This window comes from Falco cherrug, chromosome 6 (assembly GCF_023634085.1).
Source record: "Falco cherrug isolate bFalChe1 chromosome 6, bFalChe1.pri, whole genome shotgun sequence".
In the NCBI taxonomy this organism is placed as follows: domain Eukaryota; kingdom Metazoa; phylum Chordata; class Aves; order Falconiformes; family Falconidae; genus Falco; species Falco cherrug.
Window position 1 is genome coordinate 11,299,620 of NC_073702.1, and position 15,259 is coordinate 11,314,878.

Sequence of the window (15,259 nt, forward strand, 5' to 3'; positions counted from 1 at the left end):
AAGTCTCCAAACATGAGAGTATCTAACATGGGGAAGCCTGCAGAAATGCTGGAACGGAGACCTGGGGGCTGCGAACCACCGCGTTCATTCCAATCAAACATGAAAAACAATACTTCAAATGTCAACACGTTCAAGTGGAAAAGCAAGGAAAAGATGGATCCTATTATGATGATGTACACTAGTAGTCCCAGAGGACTAGCTGGAACCAAAGAGATGCAGGAGGCTCACTGAGCAAGGCCGAGAGTGCACTGGGACAGAACAGGCTTCAGGAATATGTGATAGAACTAAAGGGTCTTGCATTTCAAATGGCTTGGATATACTGCTCAAACTCATTGCTTGCTTTGGGTCTAGCACCAAAGTTTTCAGACAAACCAGGATTTTTTTTTATTTCTGAAGAAGTGATTTTGAGATGGGATCTGTCATTCCCACAACTGAAGGAATTTTTTTCCTTCAGAAAGGCACCTTTTCTTTCACTTTGCCTTTGTTTTAGGTAAATAAAGACTGCTAAAACAAAGATCGTATAGCAGTCTCTGCTAGCTATATGATCCCTTCTTCTCACAAGCATTTAGCCCTAAAATTAATTATATTTACTTCAGATTATGAGGTCATGTTTTCAAATATTTAGTGAATTCTGACATCTGAAATAAAATCTATTTTAAGTTAAACTTCCTGACAATCCTATCAAAAACTGAGCAACTAAAAGTTACATCTCAAACTAAAGATAAATTTCAACTTTAAGATTACCTTTCAAAAAGAATCAGTGGAACAACTGAAATCAATTGTTAAAATAAAGCAGAAAACCAGAGTATTTTTCACGTTGTGGCTCTTTTCTATCTTAAGCTTACAAATATTTCAGCACATTAATTGGTTTTGCTATTATAGTGTTAAAAACATGTACCTAAATTCAAAGCTGCAGGAACAAGTTAAGTAACACAATATTTTGCATATGTGACATTTAATCCTATAATTTTCACTTGCTTTGAAATAAATACAATACTGGAAAACTTCAGAAAAATTATGGTAGCAAAAGTCAGGCTTCAAAGAGTGGCAGACTGCTTACAAACTTCAGAGTAGCTGTTTACATAACACATCTCTTCTCCCCCCCTTACTTTTCAACTAAATCGTGTAGTAGGAAGGGTTTAAAAAAAAATCAGTTAACTGCTTTTACTGCTTTTGACAGAAAATTGGGATCTTGATGAAAGGAAAAATTATTTTGAGCTGTGTCTTTTCCAAGGGAAATGTCAACAACTTAAAAAAAAATAAATCAAACACCCAACAAAAAACAAAAAACCTGAGACTTAAACATTTGAAAATGTCATCATAGCACCTTAGTAGGGGTGTAGCTCACATGAGGATAAACTCATTCCTCTCTGTGAACCAGGCTCTCAGCATGCAGACTGACACATGGCGAGCGTGGTACATCGCAGTTAGACACTGCCTGATCCAAAAGGCACAGAGAGGCATAGTGCAACTAAGCTCTCCACACTTTGTGACGCCTTGCAGTATTTCCTAATTAAAATATACAACAATGTCTAACTAAAATTTTCCAGCTTTTCATCTCCAGCACAGAGCTCACTTCTGATCAAGTCTAAAACCTGGGTATGTGAAAGACAGCCACCAGAGCAACCGCAACTCCTTGAGCTTTACAAGGACGTGGCAGGATGGGGATGGTGTCACTGAAGACAGATACACACACGGGATGAATATAGTTCACTCTGCCCACTGACTACTTTTCAACCTCTGTGCCTCAAGCAGAGGTCAGAAATGTTCGCTTACAGTTCTAGCAAAGGAGAAATACAATCACCTAGGAAATACCTAAGAATTACCTTCTAAAATGCATTTTTTGTCTTAAAAAAAAAGTAACTACTTAAAAACAGCTTGTTTTTTTCTGAGCAAACTTGTCCTTGTAAACAAAACCATTTGCTCTTTAATTCTTTCAGCCCAGAAAAGTAAGAGAAGATGAGCTTTTCTTCAAGTTAGAGCAGTATTTCAAGCACCAAATGCAAAGTCACAGATATCTTTTTACTAGTAAGAGTTCTTAAAAATCTAACACCTTGCCTTTAAGCATACAGACCTTTTCTCATAAATGATACAGCTTTTGATTTAATATCCTCTCTCAGCTGCCTGGTTTTAGTCAGGTATTGCAAAACATAAACATTTGGAGCAAAATTGATCATATTCTGTTCACCACAGCCATAAGGCATCTTGATCAGTGATGACAAACCATTGATAGAAGGCCCAAGTAAATCACCTGAAAGATAAAATGTAATGAAAATAAATTAGAGCTTATCACAAGTAAATAGATACACAAAAAGTGTGGTATCATCTAAACTGCAAGAAAATACATTAGGAACGTTTATACTAAACACCACTAACCAGGCAGAAAAGATACTTCATCTTCTGATTAACTTTGTGCCCACTGACCCACCTCCCCACAGACCTTTCCAAATAGAGTAATTTCAAACAGCTACCATTTAAAAAAAAAAAAAAAGAAGAAGAAACAAAAGATATTTAATCCTGGAAAATGTTTCAATAATGGTACATATTTGAAAATTCCTGTATTTCATCTCTCACCTACAGTTACCAAAGCCTAGGTGTCACAAGAAACAATCATCAGTCAGGTTTTAGGTTTTATTCTGCAGACAAGCAAAATTTAAACAGGATATGTGCAAACTTTGCAGGACCTTCCTTATTAAAATCCGACTCCCCCTCTAACTCTGCAAACAGATAGTCAATACCACAATATTGCAAATTACATAAATTAAAGGAATAACACATTCCATCCATAAAGTTTTCTTACACTTATTCTAATGCGTGATGATAAATTATTTTGAATTAATGATTCAACCTATTAATATAGCAATTACATAAAAATGAATGCAGTTCCCTAAAAATCTATAAAGCAACAGCCATACTGGGCAAAAATGTTGTAAGGGTTATTCAGCAGGGGCTATGAAAGAAGCTCTGGCAAATCCAGCTAGGGTAGCTCAGGTTATTACATACCAGCCTACTTGCTCTACTTGACATAGTTTACTACTTCTAGTTAGTACTGGCAACTGCTCTGTTCTTTAAAAACCACCTATGCCTACAGGGCAAAGATGCCAGCAGCTGGATTATGGACATATATATTTTAGATACTGAGTTCAACAAAAGCCCAGCTGGCAAAAAAGTATTTAAAAAAAAAATACAGTTGACCAGTAAATAATAAAGATGGAGACAGAATAAGATAAACCTTACCAACAGCAGTGACCTGCACTCTCTCACTGCCACTTACAACATCAGAAGGAAAAGTGAAATCCAAAGTTTTTGACACTACTTGTGGTTTATTCTCTGTCAAATCCAAAAGGACGGTCTGAGAATATATCTGTTCCAATCCTTCAGCCTATCAAAATAAAGATAGGATTACTGTAATCTCCAACAGTTTGTTACTTTTAGGACAGGAGTTGCATGGTTACAGTACTGAGGGGTCTAAAACACTGACAGGTATTCTGTGCTGCCAGCTAACATATCAAGAACCTGAGCTATTGGCCTCTCCAAACTGACACAGAAATGTTTCTGTCATTATGAAGACCTACCTCAACTACTACATGTGAATTACAAAAATACACCCACAAAGTCAATGAGAGCATCTCCGATTCCAGTGAGCTCCAGGCCAAGCACAGAGCTCCATGGCTGAGCACATGCCAAGGCTGGAGGTAGTACCTTTCATGCTGTCTGCAATCCTACAGCCTGTCATACAAGGAGGACTTAAACTGAAGTTAGGTACACGGACATAAAGGTTTTGCTTCCTCGTGCATGAAAAAACCCCTTAAGAAAAATTGTCCTCGAAGCAGAGAAAATAAATAGGTTTCTGTCCTCAGCCTACACCTTGGTCTAACAGGCTTTTATTCTCTTCTGCACAACAGAACTTCAACAGAAAGGTCAGTAAGTAGCTCCACTGGAAAACATCTCACAATCCTGCAAGATAGTGGTTTTAAGGGGTCTAAGAAGAGGCTGGCTCTGCTCAGCCTGGAGAAGAAAAGGTCCAGTGTCGCAGCACTCTCAAAACTAACCAGCTGCAACAAAGTCTTTTACCATCACATACTATCATATTCTTCACACCAGTCCCTCTGCTGCCTTCTCCTAGTCTCTCCTCATGCAGGGGGCACTCTCTATTTTTCTTCTCTCTGCTTCTTCCTTGGCTGCCCGACCACTTAACAGAACCAGCCACAGCTGCATCTTGTCTACATCAGCCAACCCACCGCCCCTGAAGCCAGTCCACAGCTGTATGTTATCAATATTAATTAACCCAGCTTCACTCCTCTACAGTTCAGGAGGTTTCATCAATGTGTATAAATACCTTATGGCAGGGTGTAATGATGGAGCTAGGCTCTTTTCAGAGGTGCTCAATAGCAAAGCAGGAGGCAACGCACACAACTTGAAATAAAGGGATTTCCTTTCAACTATTAAAAAAAAACCCAAACTTTTTGAACTGTGAGAGTGTTTAAACACTGGAACAAACTGTTCAGAGAGGCTGTGAAGGCCCTGTCCTTAAGGAATTAAAAACCTGACTGTACAAGGTTCTGAGCATCCTGCTGTAGTCTATCCTGCCCTGAGTAAGAAGGTAAGGCTACTCCCTTCCAACCTCAACCATTCTGATTCTATGATCTTAAGCACTTATTTTAGGATAAGATGTACAAATGTCTACTATCATTCACTGAAATGGAGCCTAACACGAACCAGACTTCGATGTCCAAAGTCAGGCCAGTCTTACCAGTTTCTGGTTTATCAGAAAGTCTGGAGGCTAGATTTCCACCACTAGCAAAATACATAAATGTTCATATAAAATAGGCTTTGAACTAAAACCAAGTGTATGGCAAAATTGATTGCACTTATCCATAACAAATGTATTTGGCCCACTCTCCCCAGATTATTAAGGTATCTTAGCAGCAGGGGTTCACTGATGCACAAACAGGTTTCACCTTGCTTTCAGAAGCATTTGACAAACTATCTTGTTGTTGAACAAATATCTGTTGTAGAACAGATCTATACATTAATTCCTGGAAGGAGATCTAAAGAATTTTAAAGGAGAAATTATTTTAAAAGAAGTGCTTTCGACTTACAGCCACCTGACCCAAAACCAACCTTATGAAGCAAGAGGCGGACAAGTAAATTGGTTTGCATTTTTGCTGCCCACTGTTGTCTATTTTAGGCAACAACTTATTTCAGGAACAAGCCAAGCTGCAGACTGTTTACCTTTACTAAAACTTTCTGGATGATAGCATCAGAAGCAGCAGATGATATTGCTGTCACTTTGATGGGAATCTCTCCCAACTTTTTTGGCTTGATTGCGAATTGAACAGTTTTCCCATCTTCACTTGGTACAGATACAGACTGCTGATCTTCTGTAGCATTTATTTCATTGGATGTTAGAATAATTTCAAAAGCATCATTCATATCCAGGATCACAGTAACCTGTAAATACAGTAACATTTGCAATACAATAGTGTTAATTTTGAAGAACCGCTTTCATAAGCTGCCACCTTTTTTGTGTATAAATAGCTTTATAGTCTGCCCACCGAAGAAAATATTAAAGTTCTCACAAGAGAAAGACATGGTCTCCACCAGTGATGAAAACTCTGCAGTGTCTAGTAACATTTAAGTACAAAGAGTCTGGTTTTTTACCTCAGCTTCTTCTTTCAAATAATTAAAGATGTTCACTTCCAAAATGAACTGCTCTCCTCTGATGACAGAGTATGGAAGGTTGAGGAAAATGAAGAAAGGTTGAAAAGCTTCTAACTGCAAAACAAAATCAGCAATGAACCCCTACTAGCATGAAAATGACTATACAGCTTGTCTTCTGATCACTTTTACATTCAGATGACACAGTATGTTTACTTGTACTATACAGTTAACAAAATGAATTACTGCAGGGCTGAAGCAGAAGCAAAAGATGCTTCTGGTCATTAGCACCTTTGTGGGAATGCAGCAGCGTCATTCAGATGAGAGCTGCTGGCAGCTTTCACAGGGCAAGTTCCAATACAGGCACCTGAATTGGGGCTAAGAGTCTATCATCTGCAAGTCTGGAAGCTGTGATCTGTTCTGACAGCTCATTAAGGTACATGTGAACTGTTTTGAGTGCACAAGTAATGGATGATTAGGAATGTGCCAGTTGCTTTATCTCCATGTCAATACAGAACTGCATATTGGAATACAAAACAACTAACTCTCCCAAATTCTGTAATTCACCAGCACCTTAAAATGCGTTATTTTGTAAAATTAATCTTGGCATAAGTTCTTTATTTATATTTCAAAAAATACATCTTTTCTTAATTACAAGAAAAACTGTAGAAATATACCAGCAAGCAGTTACTTTTATCTGTGAACAGAGGGTTTTGGATGAAGTCCTGGCTCCAAGAAGTCAGTGGTAAGCTCTCATCAAGCTGAATAGGATCAAAATTTCACTGTTTATGAACATCTGTACAATAAGAACAGCTGAAGCATGATATCCTCTATTATTGAAATGTCAACTAGAAATGGTTTTCATTTGGTTTTCATAAAAAAAAATTCTTCCAAGTGTCTTGAGTTTCAGATCCAAAAACCCCTCAGCTTTCTTTCTAGCTAGCAAATATTCCAACTTTTTCCTTTTAAACTTTGAAAAGTTGTTTGCTAAAGCTTTCAGTGTCAAAAAATTCTTTAGATATTAGTCATTAGAGAAGTTCTGATGGAGAATTTTTGGTTCGCTCTTCCCTATGTATTTATTTTCTTTTGTCTTTTTTGTTTTGTTGTTCTGTAAAACTCTTGCAATTTTTAGAACATATTCTGGTATATTACAATAAAATACAATAGGGTAAAATTATCGACACTGTGTAGTAGAAGTCAAAAAAAACCCAAGATGCAAAGCAGTAAATGCCATTAAGCATGCAGATGTCACTTATCTATTTCCCCATTACTGTTTTCATGCATTTCTTTTATTTGCCTCTCTATATGGTACTGATTAATATGCTTCAGCATATGGAACTCTTAAGTGCAATCTAAACATCCCAGCGAGGATGAAGCACTGAACAGTGCATGTGAGTGATTAGTTAAATAATAATCTCAACATCTGTTCTACTTGCAGCCTTCTCAGATTTGAGGATGAGAGTCCAAGTATATACTTTCATACACTCTGAATCAGAAAAATATTCCTCCTTCTGTCCCACATCTGCCAAGCTGAGTGAAAGAAACAAGAATCATGACTTCAGTCTCAAAGGAGTCTTAGCCACAAAATTACGATTGGGGTCCAAATTCTGTGATGAAGTTATGATCAGGATGTTCAAAGCACATGTTCTGTGTCTGGTGTAGCAGCCAACTATGAAATCTGGACCTAGATCTTGGTTTGGATCCCAAAAGTTGCCCCTCCCCAAGAATTTGAGGGCATGAGAACTTAAACGAGTAAATGGCTGTCTCCAAGCTACGCCTGGACTAGCCTTGGCATCAAGCTGGAAATCCTGCAGCATTTCAACCTTTCTATAGGCACTTAAGTGGAATTGTCTCACTTAGGAACATAGTTTCTCTAGGACCTTCACATAACGAATGGAAGGAGGTAACTACCTTCAGAGGATTATTCAATGTATGTAAAATACTAGTTAAATGAGGTTTCAAAAAGTAATTCCTATTTTAAACAGGCTAAATAACTCTAAGTAGCTGTTTCCATGAATACAGTGAGCCTAGGACAACTGCACTTGTACATTAGGTATCTCAGATTAGAGACCTAAACTGAGGAGCCCTGAATTTAGCTTAAAGTGCTAAACTCCTTGAACACTTGAAAGTACAAAAAGAGCCTCAGGAGACAGGAACTTAGCAGCAAGCAGCATTTCACCCCACTGCCAGCTTTCGGTGGCCACTCTGCTCCTCAAGCTACATCACCCAAGAAGTAGCACCTATGTTTACTCCAAGACTAGTTTTGACAGATAAATGAAAGCAAGGCCAGAATTTAACCTTCAAGCAACCCTCCCATCCTCGCTCCCAGGGTAAGTCTTAATGGAGCAGCAGAGTGGCATGATCTTTCCAGCATAAAATGTGTTTCTCCCATCCCAGCCACCTCTTCCCAGCTAGTCTGTGCAAACCCCCCTGCATGCACTATCAACTCATGGAAAGCCCTCTTGGCAGAGCCAAGAAAACATGGAAACACACTGCCCTCAGGCAATCATTCTCCCTTTCTACATACAAAGATTCTGAAGGGGGCGCATCCTGAAAGTGCTCTAACAAAAATAGGCACCCAAGTACCTGTGTAAAATCCAAGATATTTAGAGGAGTAGGAAGGGGGGGGGGGCAGATACAGTATCACATATCTTCAGCGATGATGATTTCTTCACAGATTAGATACACATGGCCTCTCAATCACTTTATTAGTATAAGGAGATGGCTGCTGTTAGAACTAAAATACAGCTTCCAGAAATAATCTACAGTGCTACCACCATTTAAAGGAGAAAACTGTCTAGTGCCATGGTACCTCCACTGGAGCAGTCGTCACTCCAAGCCCGCTGTTTTCAGACATCACAAAAGCACTGGCTACCCAGGATGTGATGGTATCAGGTACAATGACTTCCATTATGGTGTCTCTGTCAGATCTGATGGCAGAAGGGGAGAGCAGACTTTCAAAAGTATCCATTTACAGACATCACTAAGCGGACACAAATGTTTAAAATCCATCAAAAATTAAATCCAACCTCTTGGTGGAAAAAGCGCTGTTTATCTGGTTTTATTTTCCTAATCATTTATAAATATTTGTGATGGGATCAAAATAATTTTTAAAGGTCTAAATTATTTTAAATTACATTAATTGAAGGTAATTACATTGAAACACATTACATGTAATCAAATTTTACATATCCTTTAAAGCAATCCCAGATGACACTTGCTTCCCAAACCTCTCAGCTCTTAAAGAATACAAGATTTGTGCTTCATGACACCAGTCGGATTTCTATCCGACTATCATCTGTTTGAACTGCTCACTGAATTAGGTGCAGACAGGAATAAATTTCCCTTTCCGGGCTAATCACCGTCTTCTCATGTACTCCAGAGAAAAAGGCTGGGTCTCCCTATCTGCTATCTCCCCATCTTCAGAAGGATAAGAGTTACTTTTGTGTCCAGGATTTTTATCTAGTTTCTATTGAAACTACAAGGCCTTCAGTCAGGCATTGTCCTATTTTGTGCATTTTGTACAATGCATCGTTTGGCGGGTCTCCAATCTCACATGTGGCCCCTAGGTGGTAGCAGAATATAAATAACACCACATACTTAGGCAATGTTCTTCAGCACCACTGCAGAATGCTACTAAAAGCTACCAAATAACAACGGCAAGTGTAAATCAGGTTCCATTTCCTTCTAATCTTATACCTAGTTTTAGTGTCTATCCAAAGCCAAGTCTCTGGAAAATGTGTCCTCACATAGAGATTGCTGAAATCAGGAGGTCCATTTTTAGATACCGGCATATCATCACCAAAACCATCCTCTATGGGTATCATTCCACCATCTGCAAAATAAAAAAAATATTGTCCTACCTACAAATATCTATGTTTAAGAAAAATCAAATTAATACAGTTTAAAAAAGTCAAATTAATACAGTGTTTGCAGTGTTTGGAGAACAATCTATAGCTTTGTTACATATAGTAACTACATTAGGAACTAATTTTCTTGCCTTTTTTTTTTTTTTTTGGGTAAAAAGTGTTTCACACAAACTTAAGATTTCTACATGGCCTCTCTGGAGTGCTTATGGAACTGGCGTAACATGGCTACACATGACAAACCACTGGATTGTATCAACTGGAATGGCAAATAGTAGCTCCATTCATCTTCAGGCCTTTAAGTAGCGTCACTCAGGACAGCAGCAAAACCAAAGTTTCTAAAATACTAGTCATATGCATTTTGTATGTCTTGAACATTGGAAATGGTAATAGTTTGCAAGGCTGGATGAAGCCTGCATACAGTAAGAAGACCTAATAGGGGCCCTAAAACATGGATCTCCTCCCCTACTCAGTAAATTAAATTCAGCTACACTTATTTTTATTACTTACAAAGAAAATGTTCCTTATCTTCCTCAAGAATTGCATCAGTTGATATCCAAAGGCTGCATTTCTAGGTAAAATTTATACAGTATATCTCAATACAAGACATTCAGGACATCAACAGTACTTATCTATTTTCTTTTTCTTTTCTTTTTTTTTTTTTTTGTAAGAAAAAAAAGTCATCATAATAAAGCAATCATAGAACTAAAGCAATTAATATACAGGAACCAACAAAACTGAGATCATCTGTATCTGAATATTGCCTTAAAGACTGAAAACTTTTCAAAGGGAAGATAATACCAAGCATGAAGCAATCCATATTTCTGAAAGTATAAACATATTTCTTTGCATTCAGAGTATTTACATATTGATAACTGTCACAATTCAAAACCCACATCAAGCCATGAAAGCAGTACGCTGTCTACAGTTGCGAACTTTAAAAAGGGCATTGTCCTCCAGATGTTCAAATCACTAAGCAGTAAGTAAAAAAGCCAGCTTAGAATAAACAAAAAGTACCTGAAAGACACCGAAGGAACCTCTGACCAGGGGGAAATACTGTATTGTGCTGTATAAATTGAGCTCATGGAAGATCTAAGACAAGAAAAACAAAATCATACAAAGACTGAATGCAAATTCACATTTTTCAGAACTTTCAGTTGTAGATGTTAATTCATAGAGCTGTACCTCAAGCAGCAGCTCGCTTAGCTCTCATGTCAAAGAGAAAAGAATCCAAGACAGGACGAAGGAGATTAGGCTGCAATGGTTTCATGATTAATGGAAGAGTGACCAAGGCTATAACAAGCCTAAAATAACAGCCTACAGTCCACTGATATTCTGCAGCACTTAGGCTATGTCATTTGAGCACTTTAAGAATGACGTATATTGTAAGCTCTTTCAAATTGTTGATGTACTAGAGCTTCTGCAACTAGAGGGAATTCAAAAAGATTAATAATTTATTCTGCTCTTCAAAAAATATTTTTTTTCTTTTTTTATATTACTAATTTTAAAGAGCACAAAGCACAAATCAGTAGGGAGATTTTCTGACTTTTTTGTCTTTTTTGAAAGAAGAAACTGCCAAGTGTTAACTGAGCAGTTTATCAAATGGAAGAACAATAAAGTATTAATTCAAATTATAAATGCTGGACCTACTACCTTATAAGCCTTACAGTCTTTTCCATTCTTTCCGCAAGTGTTGATAAACTACTTGTGGAAGTAAAAAAATTTGCATAATTAAGGAATAAAAATCCTGTCCAAAGAATATTACTTATTCAGCACATAAACTATAACATTTCCATGAAAATATTTCGTATATACAATAATGAAAACTTTTTCCCATTTACTTACAGAATCTTCTGTTATGTCGCTACTTTCTCCTAGAAGCTTTGTACTTTTATCAACAACTGCAAGTCCAATTACCGATCCTGGTTCTGTTGTACTGATTTTAAGGGAGACTTTCTCAGATGGTTTGACCTTATCTTTGCTCCAAGAGATTTTAATCTAGAAAAAAGTGAAAAACAGTATTGCTTTAAATTACACAGTGATATTTACTGCTACTAAGAACTCCAAGGAAGCATTTCCTTAGTTTAATTAGCTATAAGTAAGACTCTGGGTTTGCTTTTCCTAGGACCTTTGCGAAAAGACTACAGCATTCATTTTGCGCTCTTGCTCTCCAAACTCATCAGTTCCCTGGGCTAGTGGGAAGTCAGCATCAGGATCCACTGTCATTCCAACCAGCTCTCAGCATACAAGCAGCAACCTCTTGACCCACCAGGACACAGCAGTTTCTACAGCTGAGGGCAGTAAAAGAAATGAATTTGCTGTTCATCAGTGCACAACACAGCACCTAACATATTTAGTGAAAGATTATTTTGGGGAAAAATTCAGCCCTTGAAGATTACAACTAAGAGTTCCACAGTGAGATCAATATAGAAAAGGGATATATGTAATAGGTGCACGGGTAAGGAAGAAGGAAATAAATAGGTTAGTACAGCATCAGGATGCCTTCCTTGGGGTACTGAAGAGAGGAAGGGTCATCAGCTGTAAGGTATTTCTAATGCATCCCATCCCCACTACATCAGAGGACAAGGCAGAATTTCTGTTTAAAATGAACAGTTTTACTCTCTTCCCTCATCAAACCACCGTTACTACAAAGTCACGAGGTAGAATTGAGGTCCACACTTAAATTTCCTACATTTAGCTGACCATGTTTCAGTTCAATGTTTAAGCTCCCATCACACACACAGTCAAAAGAAATAATGGAGACTAGATAGTCGTTTGGCTCAGCACGAAGCATAAATCCAAGTGGCAGTGAATAAAACAGTCCTACAAGCTCCACAGACCGAAATGGCTGTGGGTTGGATTCAGTTACATAAACATTGGCACTTAAGTGTCGTTTGAGACATTCAAAGGCATCCAAGACATGTCCAGTGGTAGTGCCAGACAGGACACATGACTAAGCCTTCTGCAGCAGGAACTGGAGTCCAGGAAGAATAACTTCAAACCACACTTTTGGGGTAACTGATTCTATGTAAACAGAGTTTAGACACGTAACTCACACACAGAGATGAGACTCAGTCACTTGAAGGCAACTGGACACTTAAGATGTCCCACAGAACACTGTCTGATCCTCAGCTCTCATTCCAGAAAGGGACAGGTCTCCTATAGGACCTTTGAAACATCCACCTGTCCCAATGATGACATCTTGAATACACTGTGGCCTCTTGGAGGACAGTAGATGTCTGTGCTTAAGCAACTGAATCCTGACCCTACATGTAAATACATGTATTAGATGTTTGAAACTACAGCCTCATTATACCCTTCCTCTGATAAATCTGTGTAATGGTATCTTCCAAGCACATTCAGTATGAAAATCACAGAGCAACACCAAACCAACTGATGCTGCCAATATAATGGGATTAGCACCATGTCCTTCACTATAAAAGAGCATCACATTGATTTACTCAGAAAAATGCTTTGCTTCTGGGTTCACTGTAGCAGTGCACCTCTGTATATTTGATTTTACCAACTCATTTACAGAAATTAAATGCTTGGCAAGGCTACAAATTACACAAAAAGTAGCTTTCCACAGCACTGGATTAATTTCAGTGGCTAGCATTGAAATGGTGAAGTAGAAATAGCTTGAAATTTTGAAGCCTTTGAAATCAGTTCTTTCCTTATCTTACATTTTTTCACTATCCAGTGAAATGCAGCAAATACAGCAGGGTTGAAATTCTCATAATGTATTGTCTCAACTTTTCATCCTCCCAGTATATTACCCTACGATCATGTTTTTCATCCATAAACTACACTTAATCAAATTGGCATTTTCAAGATCAGGCCTTACCTCATTGCTACAAAATGTAACGCAATCTTATTTGTGGACACTGCAATCAGTGGAAATATTTCAACTTGTTTCCAGAAGGCTGAACCAAAGAGTTTTGCCTTCGTCATTAGAAATACCTTCCTATATCTACCCTAAAACTCTGAAGTTTCAACTAAATCATCTTACTTGTTTCCTATTTATTTAGATTCCTCAGACACTGTTACATAATAACATTTCTTCCCTTCTGAGGAAAGGCTGAGAGAGCCGGGCCTGTTCAGCCTGGAGAGAAGATGACCGAGAGGGGATCTATCAGTGTCCATGAATATCTTAAAGGCCAGTGTCAAGAAGACGGGGCCAGGCTCTTCTCAGTGGTGCCCAGCGACAGGACAAGAGGCAACAGACACAAACTGCAACACAGGCAGTTCCATCTGAATATGAAGAAAAAGTTCTTTACTTTGAGGGTGACAGGTGCCCAGAGAGGCTGTGGGATCTCCTTCTCTGGAGACGCCTAGACACAACCCTGTGCAATGTGCTCTAGGAGAACCTGCTTTAGCAGGGGGTTGGACTAGACGATCTCCAGAGGTCCCTTCCAACCCTGACCATTCTGTGATTCTGTGATAATAGCCATAACCACAAAATGGGTGCCTACAGCCCTCTCACCATCCTGCCTCTCCACTTCCTCATCCTGTGATAACAATGCTCATATCCTGAGTCTGGATAAATCACAAAGCGAATGGAGAATTTTTTCATGCAGGAATAAGACAAGCAGCCTCCCTACTGATGTCTGGTTGTAAGTGTCAAAGTTTCCATAGGGGAGGAAGAATTTGAACCCATTGAGAGCCTTTGAGTGGTCTCACCTGTAAAAAAAAGCACACCGAGGCTTTTATTTGCACAAAGGACCAAATCTCATCTTGGAAAAATCAATTCATTGCTACAATAGTGGGTTTCCCACTGCTCTTCAAGGTTTTTGAGTTAAAGTACGCACAGTCACATCATACACAAACACTGGTCACATTCACTGATGACACACCGTGTACAATGTGACCACTGCCAGGCTAGAACAAGGTCTTCATAAACATTTACAGTTCCACACTTAGAGCACTTATGAGCGCCTTTCCACTGTACTGGCCCAGAGCAATCTTCGGTTTAATAATTGACCAAACTATTAAAAACACAAGGAGATGTAGTGCACCTGTTTATGTGGAAAACACAGAGCTAGTAAAAATTTCTTTCAGATATGCAATAGCTGGATCCTAACTGCACTGGTACTATCAAAAGCCTTTCCAAGGACTTACACAAACCTCAGGTTAGATCCTCAGTGAGGAAGTCTTTTCACATTTAGAATCCTGTGACCTAAAATACTGTTTACCTTGCAATAGACAGACAAAATCATGGTCTCAGACTCAAGTTCAATACAGTTACCTTGTCATCCAAAACAGGCTGAATGGGGACAGTGAGAGCATCATTTACAACCACTCCAAGCTCATCAACGTAGAATACAAGAATACATGCCAAAGGAGCCCAGGAATTTTCTGCTGTTAAAGTGAAAGTTTTTGCAGCCTTTGTGCCAAAAGCCATAATTTGCTCCTTAGATAACACCTGAAATGGAAAATTGAAACACACAATCTGTTGGTATCTCAATATGCCAGAAGGTCTGCAATTCCTTCTACAAATAACTGTTAAAAGAAGAGACATGTAACTGTGACTTATTTATTTTACTATGTGGTTGACCAGTTCTATAAGACTGGGTGTGGAACAGGAGGGTAATGTAATATTTATATATTAGAAATAGATTTTTTCCATGCTTTAACTCTTTTATCACTATGGACAAGAACTACAATGATGAGGAACAGCACAATATATGCTATGAGAACATAAAAATACAACAGCAATACAGCTAGGTCACATG

The 15,259-nt window shown here is 38.4% G+C and overlaps 1 protein-coding gene across 1 annotated transcript in view; it reads right to left on the bottom strand.

The window, feature by feature from the left end:
• The window catches only part of CD109 (CD109 molecule), an 83,478-nt gene that overhangs the window by 28,895 nt on the left and 39,324 nt on the right, over positions 1-15,259 (bottom strand). Inside the window, exons 14-23 of the mRNA XM_055714682.1 lie at positions 14,773-14,949; positions 11,373-11,525; positions 10,545-10,619; positions 10,038-10,098; positions 9,361-9,496; positions 8,474-8,591; positions 5,665-5,778; positions 5,236-5,454; positions 3,238-3,382; positions 2,075-2,251 (exon numbers count right to left, since the gene is read on the bottom strand). Coding sequence (XP_055570657.1) covers positions 2,075-2,251; positions 3,238-3,382; positions 5,236-5,454; positions 5,665-5,778; positions 8,474-8,591; positions 9,361-9,496; positions 10,038-10,098; positions 10,545-10,619; positions 11,373-11,525; positions 14,773-14,949 — 1,375 coding nt within the window. The remainder of the gene's footprint in view (positions 1-2,074; positions 2,252-3,237; positions 3,383-5,235; positions 5,455-5,664; positions 5,779-8,473; positions 8,592-9,360; positions 9,497-10,037; positions 10,099-10,544; positions 10,620-11,372; positions 11,526-14,772; positions 14,950-15,259) is intronic.